The sequence below is a fragment of the Hemitrygon akajei genome, chromosome 1 (genome assembly GCF_048418815.1).
Source record: "Hemitrygon akajei chromosome 1, sHemAka1.3, whole genome shotgun sequence".
NCBI lineage: Eukaryota > Metazoa > Chordata > Chondrichthyes > Myliobatiformes > Dasyatidae > Hemitrygon > Hemitrygon akajei.
Window position 1 is genome coordinate 205,730,188 of NC_133124.1, and position 24,421 is coordinate 205,754,608.

Genomic DNA, 24,421 nt, shown 5'->3' on the forward strand with positions numbered 1-24,421 from the left:
ATTAATATAAATGTACTAATATAAAATATAACACTAATATAAAATATTTATATAAAAATAACTACATTTAAATAGGTCGTTTATTATTCTGAATGTGTGTAAATGTCAAAGAGATTTAAGGCAGAGGATATTGACTTGGGTAGGAAATGGGGAGAGGTTGTGGTCCTGATCTTGTCTTGTAGGCATGAATGTCCAGCACTTGCAAACCTTGATTGAGCCCAGTACTTTGACTTGGTGGTTATCCTGTCCAAATTCAATGCCGTCATTGTTCAGTCCTCTTTTCAGCAAGCGTCACTCCACAGAGCACACTAACTGGGTTATTTGTTTGAATGTCACAGATCACAGCAGACGTGTCTGAGACAGTGTTAGGCATTGAACTAAATAAGTTAATGGAATATTAAGTCACCATAATCAACTGATACATGGCTTCAGACCAGTAGGTGTCAGTACTTTTAACCAAAAGTACCGTGGAAAAGTACAGTAATTTTATGAGGCAGCACTGTGGAATGAAACTTCATAGCAACGAGTACCTGGTTTTAATCCTGACCCCGAGTGTTTACGTGGAATTTGCACAACTTCCTATGATCTGACAGTGATCCCATATCTCTGTTGGAGTATAGTCTGGATATGGGGTGTATGGCAAAACATTAACTTCAGTAGCTAACTTCAGCCACCAATCTTCAGATCTCAGTATGGACTGTAGATTAAATTTAAAATGCAGCTCTGGACAATGGGTTCCTAAGAGCCATGAAAACAGCGGTTATTTGGAAGACCAGACAATGCAGATTTAACATTCACTTGGGTGTCTGTAGTGTGGGTGTGAAACAGTTATACGTCATTCAAAGAAAGCATCATAGATACTCTGTAAATATAGAATTGTCCTTTGATCTTTAGCATATAAAAATGTCATGTAGAGTTGAATAGGCCTCTCCTTTCAGAAGGGCCTCAGGATGATGCCTGCTGTGTCTCATTTTGAAGGGGAGAGGGAGATCGGATGCCTAAGACTTTTGTAGAGTACTGTGTTTGCCAACATGCAGTGGAAAGCCATGGGAGGAATGTGGAACAGGTGCCGGGGTGGGGTGGCATGGGTGCAGACACACCAACCTGGGGCACCTGACAAGGTTATTTGATTCCAAACAACGGTTTATTGATAATTACACAATATGGCTCTGGTGCTTCCTGCTCCTTCCTTCTCCTTCTCCCAATGATGATTGCTCTCTCCCTGCTTCCTTCCCACGCTCAGTCCAATAATAGAGACCCAATATCAGAATCAGGTTTATCATCACTCGCATACATCATGAAATTTGTTTTTTGTGGCAGCAGTACAGTGCAATACATAGAATTACTACAGTTCTGTGTAAAAGTCTTAGGCACATACTGTATATACATAGCTAGGGAGCACAAGACTTTTGCACAGCACTATGGGACTACAGGACTTCTCCAGACAGGAAACACATGTACTGTGATGCCTCTGCCCCAACCAGCAACACTCAAAACAGTACACCTCCCTGTAGTAGTTGCCAGGGAAAATAAATGGTAAAGGGCCTGAAGTCCGCCCCGTTGACTTTATGAATGACTGACATTTACTCAAAGGACAAACAGAGACAATTTATAAGGTGCCATTTTTATTAAATTAAATTTCTTCAGAATCCTTATTTTTCATCAACTCAATTATTTCAAACAGCTTTATACAAATAAAAAATAAACAAATTTGATAGCAATTGTCATGGTTGCTATGGCAGCACAGAAAGAAAATTTAATTTAATAATAAATTTTCTGGAGATAAATTGTTATGAAGATACTGAAATGCTCTTCATCTACAATATCCTACTTTTCAAATATGTATAAAATCAACACTTATTTAGATGCACAATTTGATTTAAGGGTTGAAAGACTAAGCCCAATCTTTGACCAATTCCCAATGTATCCTATGCAATGAGCACAAATAAATGTTCTCTGTGATCAAGTTTGTAAAGCTCCAGTTAACTGTCAGTATTTAACTGTGGTCTTGTTTCGTGAAGATAACACAAGAAAGAAATATCATAATTCAGTGTCTGAACTCCCAACACAACCTGGCAGCCAGCGTCAACCACAAGGGATATCACCAGCTCTTTCCTCCTGGGGCTTCAAAGTGTCCATTTGTGGCTGGTTTGAGATTGAGCCCATGGCCACAGAACGACAGAATTAAACCTGTTTCAATACAGCTTTACTACAACAGAAGCAGGTTTGATGTACAGAGCTCAGGCACGAAGGGCCACCCCCCCCCCCATGAGAAAGCTGTCCAAATCGGCATATTTGAGAGCACGGCTGTGAGCTTTAGTGGATGCCAGTAAATTATTTTGTGGTAATAGACATGTATTCCTCCCAACTACTGAATCATAATAATAAAAGCAATTGAAGGAGAAACAGGCAGTTAAAAATCAGGGCAAATATTTGTCCAATAAGGTGACAGGATTGGAAAACTCAGCCGGGCTGCATTATAAACCTCAGCAAATGTGGCTGCAGCACCACATCTGCTTCAAGTGGGATAACGTTAAACGCTAATTCCAGCAATCCGGGGAGTTGGAACTTAACTGGGTCTGTGCCTGCCCAGATCAAGGCTGAGCATTCCCTGCTTTAGTCACTGCTCGAGTCCTCGTAGGCTTCTTGTGGATCTTCCTGCTCCTCTTCCCTCTCAGAGTAGTTGAGAATCCTGCGGTTCGCTTGGATGAGATACTGCTGTTGCCGGAAGTAAACCTTTAAAGCCCCTTTGATAGCAACAAAGGCAATTCCTCCCTACAATATGAGAGTGTGAGTGAGAGTGAGAGAGAGGGAGAGTAATTAGAACAAATCAGGCCAATGAAGCACTGAAAAATGACACTGGATAGTAAAGGCTGCTTCCTACAAATTACACTTGAGTTTTCTTATTTGAGATTGTGCCTTTTTTTTCACGTTGCCAACTCTCCAATCCCTTAATATCCATTAGAATCATAGGACTTTACAGCACAAGATGTTGTTTGGTCTGATGCTCCTGTGCCAACATTCTAAAAGAGGTAGCAGAAGTCCCAGTCTGTCTGGGCAATCCATTTATTTTCTTTTTAAATATAAAAAAGGTTTAACTTTATTCACCCAAAACACCCCACTCCAAAATTTCAATAACTACTTATTCTGTATCCTAGGTCCTAATGCACCCTTCCACTAATGGCCTCTGGAAAGCAACTTCCTGAAGAGCAGAAAACGCAACACCCCTCAAACCTACCCCGCCGAAGTTTAAATTGGTAAAAACTTCTATCTGATGAACTCATTATTAGCTGTCACTGGTCATGGGAAACTTTTAAAGAAAGATGCAATGTTCAAACTTTATATTTACAACCGCAGAAGCCATTGCTTCAGGAATTATGGGCTTTTGTAATCCCCTAGTTAAGATTTCCACTGCTATGCTGTAGGCATTACATTTTAGCAGTTTCTGCAAAAGCAGTATGTCCTGCTGGTAGAATGTTTTGGCTTTGGCTAGAGATAAGAAGCCCTGTTGTTCAACTTAGGAATGTTAAGTTAGCCAATCAGGATGGTGGAATTGGGAGAGCATGGTGGAAAGAGATTTTTCGCGAGAGCTACAGAGGGGATAGGGAAGAAGATGCCCGAGAATGCCCAGGGAAGGAGCATCCCAGTTGCACAAATGCATTGTGCAAATGAATGGCTGCAAGGAGGAAGGGCCAATGCTTCCGAGAGAGCCCGTTTGTTCGAGATGGATGTTGAGCGAAGTTGGAAATGTGGTGTGCTTTCACACAGACTGTTGGTCCAGTACGTGAGCAAAAGACAACTCAGGATGAGCTCCCATTTTATGTGCACATTGGACTGGTTTCACAGTAATAGGTCCTTTTTTTTTTCTTTTTCCTACTAACTGTTCGATAAAGCTTAAATCTGTAAATATATTTTCTTCATAATTTTAAGCAGTGTACGATCTGATATTTCTTGCCAACTGATAATGGTGTATGGGCAGTATTTACACAGCATTCACACAAATCGAGGTTTCTTGAATTAGAACAGTCCTGCTTGGTTGAACCCCAAATCCTACCGACCCTAGACATATATTGTTTCTCACCACTGAGTCAGGTGGCTGTTAGCAGAGCAGTGTAACGAGCCAAGTTTGCATACGAGCCCAGTGAGGGGAGGCTACAGTTGTCCAGGGATTCTCGAATGTTTTATGACTGCTGTTTTAGAATTGATTAAATGGTTTGTGTGTTCAAGCCTGTGTTTAAACTAGTGTCAGGGAAAGTGACTCGGTACTTTAATATGGATGCCTCAGAGATTAAGGTTTGGTGCAATTCAAAGAGATTATCCAGAAATAATGCTTGTGTTTTGAGCGAGGTGGATGACGGAATTCCTGATGAATGGTCACTCGGAGAGTGCTGAGTTCCACAGAAGTTCTGTGGAAAGTTCTGATGATTGACAGCATTTTGAACAACTGACTGATAAGGGTGTCGTCTTAATCCAGACTAACAGTGACGTGACTGAAGTTGCGCTGCCTGATAGGTTGGGAGACCCTGGACAGGCGGGTCCATGGGCAGTCCATATTTTTAGAGAAAGAGGACATGTAGCTGAGGGCGAAGACAAGTTCTCATTTCTGCAAAGTGGGGGAAGAGTTTCTGATGTTAAAAGTCTAACGGGTCCTTCAGCAGTTGACTTAAATACTGAGCCCATTTTGGCTATTACAGCACTGGTTGATAAATGCATAAGTGTAAATGCGGAAAGCCAAAGTTTTCATAGACTGGGGGTGTTCTCTGGAGTCAACCTCACACCTGATGGGGAAGAAGGCTTGGATAGAGCAGACATCTCAGTTACTGAATGGATGGCAGTACTCAGATAATGTGAAAAACGGAGACTAGTAGAGTGCTTCAAAGGTCCAACAGCTGATATAGTGATAAAGGCCGAAAACCCATTAGGCACGTCAGCTAATTACCTGCAAGCTCTGAAAGATACTTCTGGCACTGCTGGAAATGCAGCTGATCTTAGGATGAAGTTTAGGCACACATTCCAGGAGGAAGGAGAAAAGCTGTCTGCCTACCTTTTCACCTTGGAGAAACTGGTGCATTGTTTGTGCCACAAAGGGGGAATTCAACTGAGAGAAATAGCTTGAGGATGGAGGGCGCACTGTCACGTGACACAATTGCTCGATGTATTCAAATGATCCATGAGTTGTGCCCTCCTCCATCTTTTACAGAGTTACTCGGAGAAGTTATAGAGGAGGATTGGAGAAACAGGACATTTCCAAAAGTCGAGTAGCATCTTGAGTAGCCTCTACTGCTGAAGTGACCCCTGATACCACAGAGATGGATCTTTTGAGGAATAAGGTGGAAAAACCTTCAAGCTGAGCTGATTCGATGGATGTCTGCTAATGTTTCAGCTAAATGTGATACGTCCCTTGGGAAACCGGACCTGCCTGTAGGACTTGCAACACAGAGGAATGCTGCTGAAAAGGGTTTCTTGATTAGAGGCAATTGGTATTTTCTGTTACAACTGTGGAGAAGATGGACATTTCAAATGAGATTGTGAGGGGCAGGAAAATCTTCAAAAAGTAAATCAGCAATTGATCAAACAGAGAAGAAAAGGGGCCAATCTGTGGAAGAATCCAGTAAAGGAACAGGCTGGTAATTTGGAGAGGATACATCCCCATCAGTGTATCAAGGGGAATACTAAAGTGCAAAACACTACCTCTGAAGGCTTAATGGGACCAAGCTCTGATGTATCCAAGTGGATTGAAGGTATTTATGTTAGAGCTATAGTTGATACAGGTTGTCAAGTTACTGTGCTTTATAGATCCTTCTACAACCTGTATTTGATGCATTTACCATTGATGCCACTTCGGGGGCTTAATATTTGAGTACCCATACAGTGGTTATTTGTCGTTGAAACTAAAATTTTCAGAAGTAGATTTCGGAGTATCTAAGATTATTGACACAGCAATGTCGGTCTGCCTGGATCTAGTTGAAAAGGCTGGAGCTTCCATTCTTGTGTGAACAAATACTTCCATTATGAGAAGGCTCATGGGAGCATGCAAAGAGAGAAATGGAAAGAACTTTTCGAGAGTCTTGTCCGTTCACCCTGTGTTCAGAGCCGCTTTTGAGAAGGTGCAAGTTCCTCCTAAGCAGGATGATGAGCAGAAGCGAGGAACTATGCAGTAAACCCAGTCTAAACCTGCCATGTTATGTCCTGGAGGAGTAGCTAGAGAGACAGAAGACCCCAAATTAGCTGGCATGCCCAAAGCCTCGGCCATCCAGCTGGATGCTCCTGATGATCAGGAAGAAGAGTTACGCTTACCTGCAGGAGTGCTGGTGAGACCTGATCTGCAGAAATCTTTGGCTGTCTACGCAAACAGGATGACCTCAGGAAGAGGTTTTGTCCTCAGATGTGGGATGCTGATTGCCCCTCTTTCTTCTGGATCGAGGAAGTTGACTTCGAAGTTATGCAACTTTGGTGATTCACCGATGCCCAAGGAATGGAAAAGTGGATTAACTTTATGATATGGAATGTGGATAATGGAATGTGAAGTGCCTTTTCTACTGACGAGTCTCACGTTGGTTGCTCCAAAAGTACTTGCCACACTATTAGAGCGACTGAGGACACCTGTTCCTGAGAGAGCACTCGCTGGTTAGCACCAGCGGACGTTGAAGAGGTTCAGCAGCCCCTGCTTAAACGAAGTTCAGTCATGGAACAGCAGGACCTGAGCTGCTGGAAGGTACAAGTGATAGACAGGAAGGGCCAGGAGTGGTTGAAGCTGGAGAAGCTGAAGGTGAAATAAGGAGGTCACAGGGAGTCAGGAAACCCCTAGCCAGGCTGGCAGAGGATGCAGCTGGGAAACCGAGTGTTTTATCCATTCCTATGGTGAGATATGCTACTTTCATTTACAATTCACAAAATTCATCTGAGTACTGTTATTAATAATGGTTCAATAAGTCCAAGTCATGAGGACATGACCAATGTAGGTATTGTTTGTGAAAGTTGGCTTTTTCACCTCCAAGTCATGTGGCCGTAAGCAGAGTTGGTTAACGAGCCACTTGCATACGAGCCCGTGGAGGCTGCCTAATTAATGGAGTTTACTGAGATTCATTTCAGATTACTTCTCCGAGGATCGTCATCTTGTTGTGTTGTGAGTTCCCGAGAAGGTGCTACCAGGAGCTTAGCTCCTGGCAGGGTCACCCATGGTGGTAAAGTTAAGGGGGATATTCCCAGACAAGGAGCAATCTGACCACAGTGGTGGAGCTGACGCAAGATGACGACACGTCACAACGGCAGTGAAGGCGAAGGAAGGCTGCAGCAGTGAGGGGTTCTCAGCCTTTACGTTCAATGCCACTGGACCTTGATCCTGATCTGTCAAGGACTGTGTGTGGTGGCTGCCAGTGGATCAGCCTCCTCATGTTAACTAAAGTCACGCACAGGCATTCTCCATTCAGAGAATAACACTGGCTTAGGAGAACACCATAGTCAACTTGAGTGGTAGTACTACTACTGTTTCAGATGCATGGAGAGCAGAGACCACCCAATTTCTTCCTAAAATTTGTAAAAAAAAAAAAATAGAAACCAAGAATCCAGAATTCTTGGATTCATTTAGGCATAATCATATATTTAGGAACAACTTAAGAGTGCTCTAAGGAATGGATTACTCTGCATGGATTCAAGTAGCAGAGGTATGTATATAGCTGATCTATTTTTATTGATGCTGATCAAGAAAAGAATGTTAGGCAGCAACTCAGAGCTCTCTGGTCTCCTTCCAATAGCACCAATGGGTTTTGGACATTGACAATAGAAAACTCATGATGGCAGGGTTGTAAGACACACAAAACTTGGTATTGGGCTAAATCAGGTGTGAAAGTTGTACAGCTAGACTTGCCTGACCCATGCTAGGAAGGAGGATGCACTCTGATCACAGCAGCGCTTCAGAACCGGTTTCATTTTATGTCAAAGTTACAGATGGATGGGCAGAGCAAATGAAGAACCTTAGAGCAGGTGGAACCAAACCCCTGTGTCGGGGAGGAGGGGAAACAACAGAGGAGATTGCACTCTCACCAAAATAGTTCGCTGCAGATTGGAGTTCACGCTGCTGAATATCAACTTGCCGACTAAGCTGGATATTGTTGGGAAGACAAGCGCGCCGCATAGGATGCGAGAGACAGACGCATGATCACTTCGGTAGTTGGTGTCCGCGGGTATACGAGGAATGGGACATCCGCAACCTGAAAAATACACAGGTATGAAAAGCCACAGTGAGAGACAGATAGACGACCCCCAACAGTTTGCTGGAAAGAATCTTATATAATCTAGTTTGAAAATTTAATCCATCCAGTCATCTAATGGCATCAACCTTCAAAACTGAACACTAAAACCTCAAGCTGTGCTATATAAAGGCACAGGATGAACTGTCTCAGTGGATAGCCAACAGCTAGTAGATGAAGAAATCAATGATAACGTTTTACTTACGGCAATATTTGGGATTATCCCATCGGAACCAGGAAATATTCCTGTTACTGTTCAATATGTGTTAGCCTTTTCAACTTTATTGGCTAGGAGAGCCACTTTACTGAAGTGTAAGGATTCTAATCCACCTACTGTCTTTTATTGGCTTTCCTCCATTATGTCCTGCTTAAGTTTAGAGAAAATAAGAAGTCGGACATTTGATACATCCTTTAAATTTGAGCAAATCTGGCGACCCTTTATTCAATATTTTCATTTGATTTGATTTATTACTCTTCCAATTTCTTTTTCGAAGTTTTAGATTTGATCAGAAAGTCTTTCTTTTCTTTGGTCGTATCCTCAGAATGGACTGCCCAGTCCCGTTTTTTTTGTATAGTGTAGTGGGGTTTTCTCTTCTTCAATTAATAATTTGAAGTTTTTTTTCCTCTCTTTATGAACTGATAAGAGGAGAATTAGTTGCCTTTTTTATTATATATGTTATATACCAGCTTAACACTATGTATGATTTTGATAATGTCTATTTCATTTTGTTTGTTTTGTTATTGATATATATATATTTGAGATAATTCTCCTCCTGTCTGTATTTATACTCCTTTGAAATCAATAAAAAGATGGATAAAGAAAGAAGAAATCAATGAAGATTCAATACCAGATATAAATGATTAAGCAGATAATCTGGGGAAGTACAGTATGCAATGGAGAAGGAAACATTGCACTGAACTGAATGGCCTATCTTTGTGCATTTTAACCTACGAGTCTAACCTCCTCCAGCTGTATCTCTACAGGATTGCTGCTCATCTCAGTTTGTTTAAAACACTTGTGGCTGTGCTTTCTGCCACCTTGTGCCAGGTTCTGGAACTCCCCACTTGAACTTTCCTCGCTTTCGTGCAAATAAACCTGGTATGTATTAGCATGTCACATGGTGTTCTACTAATGAAAGTTGCTGTTGTTGAATTAGGCAACACAAACAAAATGCTGAGTTCCTGCAGCATTTTGTGTGTGTTGCTTGGATTTCCAGCATTTGTAGACTTTCTCCTGTTTGTTGTTGAATTAGGACTTGGATTGACTATCCCTCAGCTCAGGATTGGTGTTAGATTCGTAATAAGCAGTGATGTTAATCCATACAACTAAACCAAACTTGAGCCCAGGTCCTGGGTTTGATCACCTGCACCGACCATTCATACCCTCCCACTGGTGACAGTCATGGAAATGAACCTTCGCAGGGAAGGCCATTCATCCACTTCATCTTTGGAATAATTATCCAATTATTCCCACTCCTCTACTCTTTCCCAAATGTCTCCCAAAATTTCCAAGCATGCACTTATACAATTCTCTTTCCATTACCAATAGTAAGCAGCTCCCATCACTTTCAGATAATGCATAACTTGGTGAGTTTCAAGAAATATATATGTATTTCCCTTAAATCAGGGACTACTAGTTTCTTGCTGTGTTGATCAACCCCATTTTTGTCCACTGTCTGCTCTAATAAAAACAACCCCAATTAACTTTTACTCCCAATACTTGATTAGTCTCAATGTGTGAATGCACCATGACCACTGAGAATTAGATCACAGCCAGACTTTTAACCCGATTCATTAAGGGCCCTGTAATAATGTCAGTCTGAACTGGGATCAGTTGAATGGAGGCTGGTGCTTCACCTGGGAAAATGCTGCTGAGAACCTGAAGCTTGCTGGAGTACTTGCGCCACATCCGAAGCACAAAGTCCTCCCATCGGATCATCTTGGCCAAAATGAGCATCACTGGAATGGTGGGGAGCCCCATCAGCAGGAAGAGAGGGTCCGCCCGCTCCATTAAGTCCAGACCTTTCTTGTGCCCAACGACCTACGGGAAGATCAGGGCAAACTGAGTTAGTAAACAGTGCTCTTCAATACCTTTTGTCATACAGAACAGCATAAATTATAGGAGTTACTCTCGCTTTCCATCTCATCCATACTTTCAAAACCCCAGTCAGTGCTACACAATGCAGTATTAACCCTTGTGATCCACATTAGGTACACATCTGTCCCTACCATCGAGCACATCTACAAGGAGTGCTGCTACAAGAAAGCAGCATCCATCATCAGGCCGTGCTCTCTCTTTGCTGCTGCCATCGGGGAGGAGGGAGAGGAGTTTTAGGTCCCACGCAACCAGATTCAAAAGCAGTTATTCACCTTCAACCTTCAGGCTCCTGAGCCGCCTTGTATAATTTCACACATCTCAACACTAAACTGATTCCACAACCCATGGGCTTACTTTTATGGACTCTATAACTCATGTGCTCAATATTATTCAGTTAATTTATTTATTTTTGTATTTGCAAAGTTTGTCTTTTTTGATTATCAATCTTTTGTGTGTAGTTTTTTATTGATTCTGTTGTATCTTTTCCTTCTACTGAGAATCCCTGCAAGATAATGAATCCCAAGGTAGTATATGGTAATATACACTGTATGTACCTTGATAATAAATTTACTTTGAACTTTATTAGTTCTATTTACCGGTATGGTCCATCACCTTCCATACATTGGAAATTCAAGTACTTGTCACTCTCTCCACCAACATCCCCGCCCCCCCCACCACCCCGAGGCACTGTGTTTGCATATTCCAACCACCTTCTTCATCAAATTCTGTAAAGAAGTTGCTGTGATTTTTGCAACAATTTGTACAAAAGTTTGACAAAAATCAGTGCATTGTGTACAACATTTCTATCTTTGCACAAAAGCAGGCCCTTTGGCCCACAAAGTTCAGGCCGACTACACTGGATGAAATTTGGATTCTTGTTACTTCTCAGGCAGGAGTTGACGTGTTTCACCACCAACCTCTCAAAGCATTTCATCACAGTGGATGTAGTGCTACGAGACTATAGTCATTGAGGCAGGCTACCACGTTCTTCTTAGGCACCGGCACAATTGAAACCTACTTGAAACAGGCGGTGTACCTCAGACTGCCAAAGTGAGAGTTTTAAAGATAGCAGTGTACACTCTAGCCAGTTGAGCAGACAGGTCTTTAGTACTCGGCCAGGAACCCTATCTTGCCCAGATGCCCTCACATTGGCCTCAATGACTGAAATCATAGGGTCATTTGGGCTGTGGGAGTTTGTGAAGGTTCCTCCACATTCCGATAAGTCAAAGCGAGCATAGAAGGCATGGAGCTCAACTCCGACCAGTCTTGTCGTCACCTGTGTTACTTGGTTTCACTTCGTAAGAGGTAATAGCATTCAAGCCCTAGCACAGCTGTCGAGCATCCTTTAGTGATTCAAGTTCAGTCTGGAATTGCCAATTTGCACATGAAATGGCTTTCCAGAGATCATGCCTGGACCTCTTGCATCTTATTTGATCACCAGACCTGAATGATCAGGCCCTCAGCAGATAGCAAATCTCATCGTTCATCCAGGGCTTCTAGTTGAGGAAGACCCCAAATGATTTTGTGGGGACACAAACATCTACAACTTTTTTTATAAAGTCCGTTTCAACCGTGGCGTATTTAATCAGATCCTCTGAGTATTTGAACATGGCCCAGTCCACCGACTTGAAGCAATCCCACAGCTGCTCCTCTGCCTCCCACAAGCACCTCTTTGTTGTCCTTATCTCTGGAGCCTCTGCTGCCATACCTGCATGCTTGAGAGTTATATCTGCTGAGTCCTTTGGAAGTTTGAGAAATCGCTAGTGCGTTTACATGGTTCAAAAGTATGCTGCTTAAAGGAAGATTACAGGCTGCAGATTGCAGTGAGAAAATCCAGAAGTATACTTAAGCAGCTCACAACACAGAGAAATGGTTCACTGGCGCCACCTAGTATAGGTTATACAATACCATCTGAAGATCAAAGTAATGATTTTTAAATTTAAAAAATTGCATTTAATGTCGCTAATTCATTTAGATCATTACTTAAGATTTGTTTTTACTTAAAAATGTATAACTATCTCATGAGTGAAGGACATGGCTTTACAGAGGCAAAAGGGATGGAAAGCTGCATCTGTGATGCCACCACTAATGTCACAGAATTTCCTTTGAAGATATCCGAGCTCTTTCCTTGCAGGTAACAGAAAAAATGAACCTGCTGGGGACGCCCATAGCTGCTTTTGTAGCCAGGATGGTCTGCCATGAACTTTGAAATAGTCTGAGAAAAGGAAGCTCTGAAGAAACAGCCTTCAAGAGGAGGATCTTTTGCATCCTGATGGCAGTGAAAGTGGGAAGGCTGCAGCAGGTTGTACAGACTCTGGTGTGGACTCCCCCATTGGGCTCTGGATTTGCTTGCCAACATTCTGTGGTGGCCATAGCGAAACTGACATTCCCACATCAAAATATAGAAAAAAATTCACAGGCTTCAATCAAAGGAATAACACCCTCAAAACCTTGCAAATCCAACAATGGTGACATGGACAGAAGCAGTGAATCCAGCAAATTAAAAACACAAAATGCTGGCAGAACTCAGCAAGCCAGACAGCATCTATGGGAGGAGGTAGTGACGACGTTTCAGGCCGAAACCATTCATCACTCCTTCATCAAAATAAAAACAAAAACTCCCTTCTAGAATGCAATAAAAACAAAAAAAAACTTCACGCCATCTTAAAAGTTTCTTCCCCCAGGAAGTTAATCTGATCAATCATTTTAGTTACTCCTCTATCAATGACCTTAATCACTACTCTAAACACTTTAAGCCAATTTTTATAATGTTGCTTACACTGTAAATACATGCTGGTATTCATGCACAGTTTATTCCATATCCATACTTCTAGCTTTATTTTTATATAATTCTTTATTATTTAATTGCTGAATGGTGCTTTTTGTTGCATGTTGTATCCTGACCTACACACCACAGCAAATTCTTAATACATGTAAATGTTTATGGTGAATGAAGTTGATCCTTGATTTATTGCAGTATTTATTATTCCCACACACGTTTTTTATCAATGTCACGCAAGCAAGAAATTGCATTGCAAACTGGTGTATATGTTAAAGTTAAAGTCTTTCCCGAGCCTTATAGGCTCATCAGGCAGGTGCTTATGCCGGTTTCCATGGCGTGAAGCAACTGAGAGTACGAGACTCCCCCCAGATAGGATGCCAGTCTATTGCGAGGTTAACCCCAGCATTTTGCCGGTACCCATTTTCAGCTGGGTGGACTAGAGCAATGTGTGGTTAAGTGCCTTGCTCAAGGACACAACACGCCGACACGCTGCCTCGGCTGGGGCTTGCTGGTGTATGCTGGTGTATATGACAATAAACTAATCCGAATCTGAACAGATCTACTTCTGCTTCAGGGTAGCTACAATTAGATGGCTGTCTGGCACCTGTCCTGAAAAAGTCATGGACGTCACCTTGACCAACCTTTCCTATATTACAATCTTTCTTATGTTACAATACTAAGCACATTAGCACATTGCACTAAGTACTTAATTGACAGTCGTGGTAAAATTTTGTGAAATGTTAGACGAAAGTCTGAACAACTCCAAGTAACACTTCAGCTCTTTGAGCTCACAGCTTACAAACAGCAGCTGGAGTCTTCCATGGCCTCAAGGCACAAGTGGCATCAGGTTGTTTGAATGAAAGAAACCATGCTGAGTTAGTGGCACGCGAACAAAAGACCAAAAGGTTTATCTGTCTCTCAATGGTTGGGGGTTGAACCCCTATTTATTGAGGCACCTTTCCCTTACTTCTTGGGACTTCACCTAGACTGAAGAATCGCGATCGAAGGATGCCTAGGACGGACCCAGGGCGATTTCACGAGTTGGAATTCAGAGTTCTCCTGACAACAGCAGAAATCAAGTCCCCCCACAACAGTGCCAATCAAGTGGGGCTGAGAATCGTGAGCCCCGAAATCTTTGAAACTTACTACGTAGTATTCTCTGTGGTTTATTTGTGCTTTCTATTCTATGATAATAAATTAGGCTTAACTTACTGTTGGGCTTATTTGATTATTACCACATCTCCGGGACACTTGAATTGGTTTGGGTCTTTTGGGTTTGATTGACTCAGCCCATTACATAGTTAAGTCATTTGTAATCTTTATGAGCTTGTGAAAGACATATAGAAACACTATTCTCTTTTATACAGTAGAGCAGAGACCATAAATACTTCAATCTACAGCAAATCACTTGATGAACCTTAAGAGTGAGGTCAACTAAAGATTCCAGCTACAGTCAGATAATTCAGATCAGAACTCTGTGCACATAATGAGTGTCCTTAGTCAATTAAGTTATAGGAAGGGGAGTCAACTTAAAAGTTTTCCTGTGAAACCCTTTGTAGGCAGTTCATTCATAAAATGTGTGCTGTAATTAAAGGAAGATCAACTTTATTTGTCATATGTACACTGAAATATCGAAACACACATTGAAATGCGTCGTTTGCATCAGTCCGAGGATGTGCCGGGGGCAGCCTGCAAGTGTCGCCATGCTTCCAGCGCCAACACAGCATGGTCTCCAACCGGTCCGTCTTTGGAATGTGGAGGGAGACCAGAGTAGCTGAAGGAGACCTTATGAGTCAAGGGAAAAACATACAAAATCCTTACAGACGGTGGCAGGAATTGAACCGCAATCTCACAGCTGGCAGATGCTATCGCGCCACTTACAGACCGGCATGAGGACCAACCTGCATCACAGTCACTGCTCCATACGTCACCGCCGACCAGTACACAGTCCCCACCACGATGCTGGCTGCTGCAAAAGGGCTGGCTTTGGACAGAATGCGGTCGATTTGGTGTAAGGAATAAACCACAGGACCTAAAGAACAGAGTTACACAACTGTCAGGACAAGCCCTCACTGAAAATAATACACAATACAAGCCACATGTTCCTATGAGCCCCCTCTGCCCTCTGAATTCAAGGCCAGCTTCATAGTTATTTTCATAACTTCTCGCGCTTATGCATAACTTGTCTCTATCTTGCTTTAGTAACAGAATGTTTCTAATTTGCTTGCCTTTACAAAGCTTGTTGGAAGTATATGGTTAGCAAATCAGATATCGCTGCTAACTCACAGATCCAGGACCCCAGGTTCAATGCTGACCTTTGCTGTCCCTATGAAAATCCCTAAGGAGGACTGTGTGAGTTTCACCTGGGTGCTCCGGTTTCCTCTCGTATCTCAAAGAAAGTTAGTTGGTCAGTGTGACTTGACCCTGTACACACTGGTGGTAGGAGGAGGTGAAGTGCATGCAGCACAAGTGAGAGTTAGTGGATAGACCACTAGGAAGAAGTAGGCTTGTCAACCTGCACTGACTCAGTAGGTTGAATGGCCTTTCGTGTTGTGAGAAACATAAATACGTGAATTTGCACATTTTTCTCCAACCAATCTCAACTCACAAGGTCAAGTCTCATCCCAGACTGAAACCTGTATTCCAACAGTTTGAAAGCAAAATGGATCTGGACACAGAACATCTTGGTTTCAATAAACTACAGCAAAGTTCAAGGAAAATTATATATATATCAGCATATACAACTCTGAGATACATTGCAGGTACACTCAATAACTCTGTAGAATAATAACCATCACGCAATCAATGAAAGACCACACCAACCTAGGCATTCAACCAGAGTGCAAGAGATATCAAACTGGGCAAAGACATAAATAAGGCAATAAATATTGAGAACATGAGATGAAGAGTCCTTGAAAGTAAGTTCATTGGCTGAACATTGAAACATTTTAATGATGGGGTGAGTGAATTTATCCCCTTTGGTTCAAGGACCTGATGATTAGGGAGAAGTAACTGTTCCTGAAATTGGTGCTGTGAGCCCCAAGGCTCCTGTACCTATTTCCTGTCGGCAGCAGTGAGAAGAGAGCATGTCTTGGGTGGTGGGGGGGGGGGGCTTCCCTGATGATGATGTTGCTTTTCTGCAAGTGTTTCATGTAGATGTGCTCAACAGTGGAGAAAGCACAGTGAGAACATACAATCCTACAGTGACAGATCCCAACATACAAATAGGAGGCAGTTCACTTGGAGAGTAAGGAAACCAGGGTTGCCATTCGCCCTTAAGTCAACAAACATAGCATGGGTGCAAAAGCTATGAAACTGCCACAGGAAATTGCCATTCCCTGTATCAATGAATGTGCACACTCATTTGCAGAGTGATCCTTTTGGTCTGTCCACGTGCGGGATCTGCAGCTGCTCAGGCCTCGCACTTACTCCAACAGGAGCACGGCACTGAGCCACATACTAGGTAAATGCTGCTCTTCTAGCAGTGACAGGATGGTATGGTCAAAGGATATGCGAAGAAGATAGGAGAATGAGATTGAGAGGGAAAACTAAATCAGCCACGATTGACTGGTGGAGTGGACTGAATGGCCTAATTTGCTCCCATGTATGGTGGTATTGTGGATCGAAGAAAATTGGGTGAACCTCTCAGGATTCATTATCCATTTTCAAAATCATGTTATCATCAAAGGGGCCAACATTTATTGTCTACCTGTAAATGAAAACTCTTGGAGTAGGCATGCGAGTTACTACAGGGCATTTTGTAGATTGTGATGGAGGGAAGAAGAGGTTGATGGGTTGTCAGTCAAATGGGATTCTTTATCTTGATCATTGTCGCTGGGATGACTGATCTCCAGCAACCAAAGTCTATGAGGAACAACTCCATTCATGATGTGTTTTTCTTTTGATGGCTGCTCACTATAGTTTTACCAGAGGATGCCTTGATGCCACACTCAAATACTGCTTTTAATGGAAATCATGTTCAACTCTAAGGATGAGGTGAATAGGAAAAGATATTTGAACACATTACTTGGAATCACAATTATCCAGACATAGGAACCAGTGGAACAACAAACAGTCAGCTGGAGGAAATCAGCAGGTCTTAACTCTCCTGACTTCCTCCAGCAGGTTGCTTGTTGGTTGGGTTGAGTTGTTCTCTGATCTTGGCAATCTATTTGTAAACATTTTATCACCATACGAGGAGATATAATCAGTGTGCTGTTTATTTGGTGTATCCTCTGAATGCTTGACCTTTATCTACTATCAATCAGTTGATTGATCGTCATATGGAAACTTTAGGTCTGGAGGGGATTTCGTCGCTGCTTGGTTGCGCAGAGAACTCTGCGAACTGTGGTTTGGCATTCTGCCCACATTGGCTTATAAATAGGATTGAGGTCTACATGTATGTTTATAGAATTGTTTGCAAAAAACCATGCTTCAACAAATTATCTCTAAGTCTCTTTCGCTCACGCCCAGTCAAATTTGCGCTTCTTGTTGCTTGCTGCTCCAGATTCCAGAATCTGCAGTTTCTTGTATTTCCAAGAGAGCCTCTTGGATAAACCTCAATAAATCTAAATCCTAGAAAAAGTAGTGGATATGGCCCAGTCCATCCTAGGTAGAGCTTTCCCAAACATTGAGCACATCTACTTGAAACACTGTAGTAAGAAAGCAGCTGCAATCATCAGGGACCCCCACCACCCAAGACTTGCTCTCTTCTCACTGCTGCCATCAGGAAGAAGGTACATGAACTCGCACCACCAGGTTTAGGAACAGTTACTACCCGTCAACCACCAGGCTCCTGAACAGAGGGAATAATTTCACTCAACTCCACTTGCTCCATCATTGAAATGTTTCCCACAACCAATGAACTCACTTTCAAGAACTTGTCATCTCATGTTCTTTATATTTATTGCTTATTTATTTATTTGTATTATTTCTTTTATTTTGTACTTGCAGTTTGTTGTTTTTTCTACTCAAGTTGAACGTCCTAGCTGGGTGGTCTTCATTGATTCTGTTATAGCTATTCTATAAATTTGTTGAGTATGCCCCTGAGAAAACAAATCTCAATGTATCTTACATATATACACTTCAATAACATTTACTTTGAATTTTTACATCTTGTGTACGCACCACAGCAGTTTCACATAATTTCACTGGGTGCCAACTCACAAGGACCTGTATGGGTGTGCTTGATTGGTATTGCTGCTATTGTAACTCCAGGCTTGATTTAGGACACATTATTGAAATGGCTCATTGGCTTGAGTTGACATTGGAATTGCCATTTGGCTAGTATCTGATTGGATACAACACCTGCAGATCCCTGATAGGTCATTTGGAAGATCCTTGATTGGTCATTTCCCTTGTAGATTTTGAAGGCAGTGACTCTTAGCTTAGTTGCTTACCTAACTTTGGGAAGACAATCAAGTACTCCGTGTTGCACTGCGGACACGCCACCCGGCCTGTGCTGTTCCCCTTCTGTTTCTCGTCAAGCCATCGCTGTAGACATGCCTGATGGATCCACTTTGTTGATCCTTTACACCGACATGGGCTTACCCATTCTGCAGAGCGATCATCAAGGTCAGTGGCGAAGCACACCCAGCAGTTCCTGGGCAAAACAAACGGGGAGAAGTTATGAAATGAGTTACTGTAACTGGGTTCCTTGTGATAACTTAAACAGCCTTAGGAAGGAAAGTTAATGGGGAACATGTTGAGGTTGTCAGCTCTGGTACTCTTAAGGATTTTATTGATCGATTTCCCTAACTCTGACGTCTGAAAGATTGGATTGCTGCTGCATCCATCTCCTCAATCCTCTTGGCAACTCGAGTCTGACAATGTTGGCAGATACCTCTGAAAATTCAAGCAGATCTATTTTGTTTTATTTTGAGATACACCATGGTAACAAACCACTTCGGCCCAATGAGTCCGTGCTGCCCAATTACAACCATGTGACCAATTAACCTACTGACCAATAGGTCCTTGGGATGTAAAATGAAACTGAAGAAAACCCACATGATTACAGGGAGAACATACAAACTCCTTACAGGCAAAAGCTGAACTGAACTCAGGTGGCTGGTGCTGCAATAGTGTTAAGGTAACAGCTAAGCTACTATGCCACCCTTTGCTGGGACAAAATTCACACAGATGCTCTATAAGTTTCTAAGGACAGAAAAGCCAGACACCCAAAACTAATGAGGTAAGGGCAGTGTCTCTGAGTAGACATGGTATTGGAGGTGGGGGGGGAGAAGCTACTGCACAAGATCGAAATAAGCTGCAGAAACTTGTAAACCTAGTCTGCTCCATCATGGGTACTAGCCTCGGCAGTATCCATCTTAAAGGAGCGATGCTTCAAAAAGTCAGCATCCATCATTAAGGGTCACCCAGGTCATGCCTTGTTCTCAGTGTTACCATCAGGAAGGAGGTACAGGAGCCTGAAGGCACACACTCAGCAACTCAGGAACTGTTTCCTCCACCTTGCCATTCAATTTCTGCCGCAAAGACAACAAATTTCATGACATATGCCGGTGATATTAAACCCGATTCTGATAAATATGTCAACTATCAATCGATCAAATATACCTGTGAGCACGTTTGATGAGCTAAGTGATAATATCAGTCTGGTCTGGAAGATTGTTTCAATTCAGTCTGGTGCAAATAACTTAGCCAGTATTGTCTGGTTTGACGCAGGCCAATCACTGCGTTGTCTTACATTTGGATGATGCAGATGAAAATATATCACGGTCATGTTACTTGCAAACCATATCTCTTGAGCAGCTGTGGGTCAGCAGCCTGTACGCTGTAGAGTGCTGTTTGTTAGCAAAGCTGCCTTTTTAATTACAAACCGATTACTGCCTGCAATTTGCCTTAAGGACTGAAGACTAGTTCTTATTCGAATTAGTGTCTGCTATATACAAATAGTTTCATAACTCCAGAATAATCCTTAACAGGATGCCTGCCGTATCCATTTCCACAGTGCTCTTAGCAACCTACATTAGTCGGAAAACCAACTCCACAGTCATGGAGTCATACAAGATGGAAACTGGACCCAAGTCTGTGCCAACCATCAGAATCAGGTTCACTATCTGACCTCAGATGAAGGAGTCAATTATTAAGGATGAGGTCTCAGGCTACTTGGAGATATATAATAGGCTGTAGTCAGCATGGTTTTCTCAAGGGAAAATCTTGCCTGACAAATCTGTTGGAACTATTTGAAGAGATAAGCAGGTTAGACAAAGGAGAATTGGTCAATGTTGTGTATTTGGATAGTCAAAGGCCTCTGACAAGGTGTCACACATGAGGCTGCTTCACAAGTTATCAGCACATGGTATTACAGGAAAGATTCTAACATGGATAAAGCAGTGGCTGATTGGCAGGAGGCAAAGAGAGCCTTTTCTGGTTGGCTGCCATTGACTAGTGGTGTTCCACAGGGGTCTGTGTTGGGACCGATTCTTTTTACGTTACTTATCAATGACTTAGATGAGGGAATTGATGAACAAGAGAAAATCTGCAGATGCTGAAAATCCGAGCAACACACACAAAATGCTGATGACCTCAGCAGGCCACGCAGCATCTATGGAAAAGATTACAGTCAAGGTTTCAGCCCAAAACGTTGACTGTACTTTTTTCCATAGATGCTGCGTGGCCTGCTGAGGTCATCAGCATTTTGTGAGGGAATTGATGGCTTTGTTGCAAAGTTTGTAAATGAAATAAAGATAGGTAAAGGGGCTGGTAATTTTGAGGAAGTAGAGAGGCTACAGAAGGAATCAGACAGATTAGGAGAATGGGCAAAGAAGTGGCAAACGGAATTCAGTGTTAAGATGTGTATTGGTCATATGCTTTGGTAGAATACATAAAAGAGTAGGCTATTTTCTAAATAGAGAGAAAATGCAAAAAATTGAGGAGCAAAGTGACTTGGGAGTCCTTGTTCAGGATTCCCTAAAGGTTAACTTGCAGGTTGAGTCTGTGGTGAAGAAGGCAAGTGTGATGTTAGCATTCATTTCAAGAGGACTAGAATATAAAAACAAAGATGGAACGTTGAAACTTTATAAAGCACTCATGAGGCCTCACTTGGAATATTGTGAAGAGTTTTGGGTCCATTATCTTAGAAAGGATGTGCTGAAACTGAAGAGGGTTCAAAGAAGGTTCATGAAAATGATTCCAGGATTGAACAGCTTGTCATATGAAAAACATTTGATGGCTCTGGGCTTGTATTCACTGGAATTCAGAAAAATGAGTGGACCTAATTGAAACCTATCGAATGGTGAAAGGCTTTGATAGAATGGAAGTGGAGAGGATGTTTCCTATGGTGGGAGAGACTAAGACCAGAGGACACAGTCTCAGAATAGGGGGGCGACCTTCTGGAACAGAGATAAGGAGTAATTTCTTTAGCCAGAGTGTGGTAAATCTGTGGAATTCATTGCCACAGGCAGCTGTGGAGACCAAGTCTTTATGAATATTTAAAGCAGGCAGAGGTCGATAGATTCTCGATTGGTCAGGGCATGAAGGGATATGGGGGGAAAGCAGGAGATTGGAGCTGAGAGGAAAAATGGATCAGCCATGATGAAATGGCAGAGCAGACTCAATGGGCCAAATAGCCTAATTCTGTTCCTATATCTAATGGTCTAACATATGTAACTAAATTTGTTGCTTTGAGGCAGTACAGTGCAAAACAAAAACTTTAATATAAATATTAATAAAAACAGAAAAGAGGAACATAGAGGTAGTTTTCATGGAATCTGATTGCAGAGGGGGAGAAGTTGTTGAATGTGTAGGTTGAGTCCCCTGTTCCTCCTTCCTAATGTCAGTAATGAGAAGATGGTATATCCTGGATGGCGAGGACACTGCTTTTTTGAGGCAGTGCCTTTTGAAGTTGTCCTCAATGGTGGTGAAAGCTTGTGCCTGCGTTGGAGCTGGATGACTCCACAACTTGCTACAGCCTCTTTTGATCCTGCACGTCAGTGCTTCCACATCAAGCAGGGAAAACATCCAATCAAAATGCTCTCCACAGTACATCTGTAGAAACTCGCTAGCCTTTGGTGACAAACCGAATTGATCTCAATCTCCTAATAGAGCCACTGGTGTGCCTTTCTCATGATTTTTATCAATATTTCGGGGCCAGGATAGATTTTCGGAGATATTGATGCCTATACATTTAGACACATCCTTTATTAATCCCACATTTTATTTTCCCCCCATGTTTTTGCTAATTGGCCCCAGATTTTGCCCATTGCCTACACACTAGCGACAATTTACAGTGGCCAGGAAACTCACATCCTTTTGGCATCTGCAAACATAAGACAAAGGAACAGAGTCTGTTTTACATTTCATCGTGGCAAATTTATTGTCCCTCCCAACTCCACTTGCTTGCCTTGTAACCTTTGACAGCTGTAAAGACCCAAACCAAGGCAGCAGTAAGCCACCTGACCCTTCACCTTTCTCACACCACCCGCCTTGATGATACATTATTATACATTTTAGGGCAAGGGTGTTCTTGAGATTGATAATTATTTTTTCAAAACAGTGGTAGAATAAACAGTGGATCAACGTGAGAACGGAAAATTAAGGAAGATCAGTGGGTAGAACTGGGGCAAAAGTGGGAAGAGTAGGCAGTATGGGGAAGGGCACAATGAGGAGGGCAGTGTGGAGAGCAAAGGGGGGGGGGGGTGTATGTGAGAAGGCAGATAATTGAGGGTGCCTGTGGGGTGTGGGGGCAAGGTTTGGCCAGTGGGCACTAATGGCCGCAGAGGATTGGCAGGTTGGTAAAGCGGGCGTATATGCAGCACGGTGAGGAAGGGTATGAGGGAGCAGTCAGTAGCAGAAAAACAACTGTAGGTAGTGGGAAGCTACAGAGCAAAATACATGGGGGACACTGCGAGAAGACCAGGAGGATGGAGGAACAGTGAGGAAGAAGGTAGGAGGGGACAGAAACAAAGGGTGGGGAGGGAGAGGGCCGCAGGGTGAGAGTGGGCAGTGACAGAGAGGGAAAGGGTGAGGTGAGGGTGACGGGGAGGGGATAGAGGGTGGGGGGGAATACAGGGGAGGGTCAGGGAGGAGAGGGGAGGGGAAGAGAGACTGAAGATTCGTGGGATGAGGGTGAAAGTTGAGAGAAACAGCAACGAGACCATGATTATATATCCGCGACCTAGCCCGTCTCCTTCCCTCACCCCCTCTCCCCAAAGATATCACTGTCTCCGACTCACCGCTCCAGCCCTGCGAGCCCACCTCCCGCTGCCATATCGAAAGCAGCTGCTGCGAAACCAGCTCCTGGCGCAAAAAAATCTAGATCCAGGCTTCGGGCCTCATAGTGCGGAACTCCAACCTACAAGCTGATTGGATAATCGCTTTTAGAGCGACTGACCAATCACGAAACAGTATCTTTTCAGTCCTGTTCGTCTAATGATCAATCTATCTGTCAATCATTGAAGAGGCTGACTGCGCATCCTGTCAATTATTGGTCAACTTTTTACAGCGTTATGCAGAAATCTCTTTGATTATTGGTGACTGCTTCTGCCAATCATACGATGAACTTCATAAACACGAGTCATTGTGTGATGCTGGGAGTACCAATAAATGCACAAAATACTAGACTCGCTCAGCAAGTTAGGCAGTATCTTTTAGAGGGTACAGTGTATATTTCGAGCTGAGACCCATCATAAGGACTGCTCTTCCATAGACGCGCAGTGCAATGCAGTGTTTACTAACTGGTGTATCACAGCCTGGTATGGAAACACCAATGCCCTTGAATGGAAAGTTTCTACAAAAATTAATGGATACAGCCCAGTTCATCACGGGAAAAGCTCTCTCCACCATTGAGCACATTTACAAGGAGCGCTGTTGTAGCACCACCTGGTTCGGGAACAGTTATTACCTCTGTCAAACTTTGAAGAGGGCCCTTGAACCAAAGGGGGTAACTTCACTTGCAAGAGAAAATCTGCAGATGTTGGAAATCGAAGTAACACACACAAAATGCTGGAGGAACTCAGCAGACCAGGCAGCATCTATGGAAAAGAGTAAACAGTCGATGTTTGGGGCCGAAACCTTTATCAGGACTCATTATTATTTATTTTTTGTATATGCAGTTTGATGTATTTTGCACGCTGGTTGAACGCCCAAGTTGGTGCGGTCTTTCATTGATTCTATTATGGATTTATTGTGTATGTCTGCAAGAAAATGAATCTCAGGATTGTATATGGTGACATACAAGTTAAAAGTAAATTTACTATCAAAATTCCTATAAGTCACCATATACAACATGAGATTCATTTTATGTACTATGATAATACATTTGCTTTGAACTTT

General features: G+C 42.6%; 1 protein-coding gene across 1 annotated transcript; it reads right to left on the minus strand.

Annotated features, from left to right (window-relative positions):
• Nucleotides 1-1,608: 1,608 nt before the first annotated feature.
• LOC140734772 (E3 ubiquitin-protein ligase MARCHF5-like) lies at nucleotides 1,609-23,474 on the minus strand. The gene is made up of 6 exons (XM_073059257.1): nucleotides 23,323-23,474; nucleotides 18,529-18,731; nucleotides 15,031-15,161; nucleotides 10,107-10,290; nucleotides 8,044-8,210; nucleotides 1,609-2,775 (listed from the first exon to the last, which is right to left on the minus strand). Exons 1-6 carry the CDS (start codon nucleotides 23,355-23,357, stop codon nucleotides 2,617-2,619), a joined length of 879 nt encoding a protein of 292 aa, XP_072915358.1. The 5' UTR covers nucleotides 23,358-23,474; the 3' UTR covers nucleotides 1,609-2,616.
• Between the last annotated feature and the right edge of the window lie 947 nt (nucleotides 23,475-24,421).